Source organism: Bactrocera dorsalis, chromosome 3 (assembly GCF_023373825.1).
Source record: "Bactrocera dorsalis isolate Fly_Bdor chromosome 3, ASM2337382v1, whole genome shotgun sequence".
Classification (NCBI taxonomy): domain Eukaryota; kingdom Metazoa; phylum Arthropoda; class Insecta; order Diptera; family Tephritidae; genus Bactrocera; species Bactrocera dorsalis.
The window spans coordinates 29471465-29474384 of NC_064305.1; the positions used below are offsets into that span (position 1 = coordinate 29471465).

General features: G+C 36.7%; 1 protein-coding gene across 1 annotated transcript; it reads right to left on the reverse strand.

Moving 5' to 3' along the window:
• Window positions 1-210: 210 nt before the first annotated feature.
• LOC125777523 (piggyBac transposable element-derived protein 3-like) lies at window positions 211-2297 on the reverse strand. Its single transcript, XM_049452626.1, has 2 exons — window positions 467-2297; window positions 211-399 (listed from the first exon to the last, which is right to left on the reverse strand). Exons 1-2 carry the CDS (start codon window positions 1451-1453, stop codon window positions 211-213), a joined length of 1176 nt encoding a protein of 391 aa, XP_049308583.1. The 5' UTR covers window positions 1454-2297.
• Window positions 2298-2920: the final 623 nt, after the last annotated feature.

Here is a 2920-nt window from a genome sequence, read left to right on the forward strand (position 1 = left end):
CGGTGATAGTTGTTTGTTGCGAGCAAGTCTTTATAACCCTCATTTTGACGGATACTTGGATTGTCATATAGAGTACCAATGGGCCTGGCTGGACCCAAAAGCAAACCTAACATCATTTTGGAGAAACTTTAATTTTTTTTTATTTCAAATAACATTTTAAAAACTCAAATAAAGTATTCACGAAAAGCAAGTAAAAGATTGAAAATAGAATTAATTTTCCTTTATGCACTTAAAGCATTTGTAATAACATTTTGAATGTTGTTGACATACAGCATCTGCGCACTCTTGGCAAAAGAACCTTGTTTTACGACGATGTTTGTCTTGAGAATGACATAAGCTGCAGTTCCTTTTCTTTTCTAAAGTCTCACTTTTGGTGTCTGTTAGCGTATTTGGTTGTTTCTGTAAAATAAATTTTGTAACTTGTAAATGTGTTTGCCCTATATATATAACATTACTGAATACATACCTCAAATTTTCCCAAAATATCTTCAATTGCGGAACGGCAAACGGAATGCTTTATTACATGTATATTGTTACGTCTCGACTCGATTTGCGGATGAGCTAACATTTCGGACAAATCATATAAAAACTTTCTACGAGCGTCTGATTTAGTGTAATTGTTATTTTCTTTGCATATAATAAAACTGCCTAATGCCATTACATCAACAATATTATAAAAAAATGCAAGAGTCCATCTCTTAGTTTTTCTTTTGGTAGTGTAATGCGTTAGCATTTGGTCCATGGCATCAATACCAACTTTAGTTTTGTTGTAATGCATTATTGCTGCTGGTTTTCGCTTGACGCCTTCAACCTCCTTATCGTAATGTACCCTGGACAGTAATATTACCGCTTTGTTTTTCTTAGGAACATATGAACAAATGGCTACGTTGTCTTGATGAAATCCAAACTCAGATGAAAGAACTGCCCTAATCTTGTTTTGCTTCATTTCAGGTGGTATACATGCTTTATTGCTTCGAATGGTTCCAACGAAGGACAGCCCCAAGCTTATTAGCCGCTTACATAAATTTAAAGTGGAAAAAAAGTTGTCAGCTACTATTGTGCGCCCAGAATTTGAATATTTTGAAACCAAACGTATAAGCTCATTTTCCTCTTGGTTCTTTGCTCTCCCTTCGTTGGGTTTTTTTCCGGTATAGATATTACCACTCAAAGGATAATGAGTTTTTGCGTCACAAGCCCACCATACTTTTGTACCGTACTTAGCCGGTTTTGAAGGTATGTACTGAGTAAATTTCGTTCTTCCTCGATACGGAAAAAGTTGTTCGTCAACAGTTATATCGCTATATGGACGAAAATTCTTCTGGAGATTTGTATTTAGAAAGTTCCAAATATCTCGCATAGATGCCGCTTTATCTGTTTCTAAGCGGAAAGGTCTAGTGCGACCGTCATCAAATCGTATATAACGGGATATGGTCAAAAACCGACGGTAGGACATCGTTGCTCTGAAAATTGGCAATTGATTTGTTTTCCATAAAACTGACGCAGCCTGACTATTGTTATTGCTGACTCCTGCTGCTATAAGAATACCTAGAAAACCTCTGAGGTCCGTTTCTGTAAAGTTTTGCCATTCTTTCAATTTGTTGGGATTTTTAAAGTTCCATTCATTGGTTTTTTCCGTACCGTAATTGTAGGTTTCGCTTACAATGATGTATGATATGTTTGGTGTAAAAAACGCATCCAAAACTTCAACAGGCGAACATGATGTAATTGTCGATCCACCGGATGAACGCAGTACATTATGGGAGCGAACACGACTACTTTGAGGTGCTGCCTTACTCCAAACGGTCCCATCTTTTGAAGCTTTTCCGGAGATTGACTTCAACAACTGTTTCGAGGATTGGAAAAACCGTTAGTACAAATGTATTGGAGTCAAGGAGTAAGACATAAATTTTGAAGAATAAATTAACAATTTTAAAATTATGAGCAAAGCCTTACCATTTTTTGTCCATAGTAGTACAAAATACAAAGATCTCAACTGCTAAAGTTTAGTGTTTTTCCGAAAAAATCGGCTAATCTTTGGGATATTTTGATGTAAATAAGCAACTTATTCTAATATCAACATGTGTGGTACGTGGTACAAAGGTTAGATAAAACAAGACTTGCATCGGTCCGAATGCATCTAATATAATGTTGTTTGAACTATGTAATATATATAGGACTGTATATCAGATACCTAGACCAAATAAAGTTAATATTTTTCTTAGATATACTACTAATTGATGAAATCGGCCACTGAGCTGCCCAAGTTTTTGTCATATACCTTTTCGTTATACTTATGAATTTTAAAGAAGGCGAAAATACATAATAAACGTCTGCACCCAAATTTAGCCAATCCTTACTTTTCCATTTCACGGGCACTCCATTTCATTTTTCAGCCACCATTTTATTTTTAACTAATTCAAGTTATTGTTGCACATGCCCAGCAATCACTAACCTTTTTAGTACTTTCCAACGATTATTGCCCTACAAGCCGCAAAACAACATATAGAGACAAAAACAACAACAACACCAGCATTGACGCCTAACAAATGCGCCACACATACATACTTACATATTTGTTTGAAATTGTGCGTGTGTAACTAACTAACAATTGAAGCCACTTTCCGTGCCGCACAAGCGCCCGTTTTCTAATCGTGTTGAAAATGTGAAATATCACAACGGAAAGAACATTTGTTGACTGTTGGCAAGCATTGGGGACCCAAGGGACGCAACCGCTGCCTGCAAGCCTGAGTGGAGCGAGGTAAACACCAGCAAATACACACACACAAACATGTATACAGAAAGCACTTTCGAAATAGTATACATACATATACGGTTGCATTTATCGGCGCTCACCTCTCACCAACATACATCATTGCTCCCTAGCAGCGTCAGTAAGCACGTCGGAAAGTGATTTCATTCG

What these genes read in the sequence shown, in the direction of transcription:
- LOC125777523 (XM_049452626.1), bottom strand. Translation starts at nt 1,453, where the DNA reads ATGTCCTACCGTCGGTTTTTGACCATATCCCGTTATATACGATTTGAT. An exon ending in ATATTTTGGGAAAATTTGAG is followed by an intron (nt 400 to 466) that starts GTATGTATTCAG and finishes TTTATTTTACAG; the next exon opens with AAACAACCAAATACGCTAAC.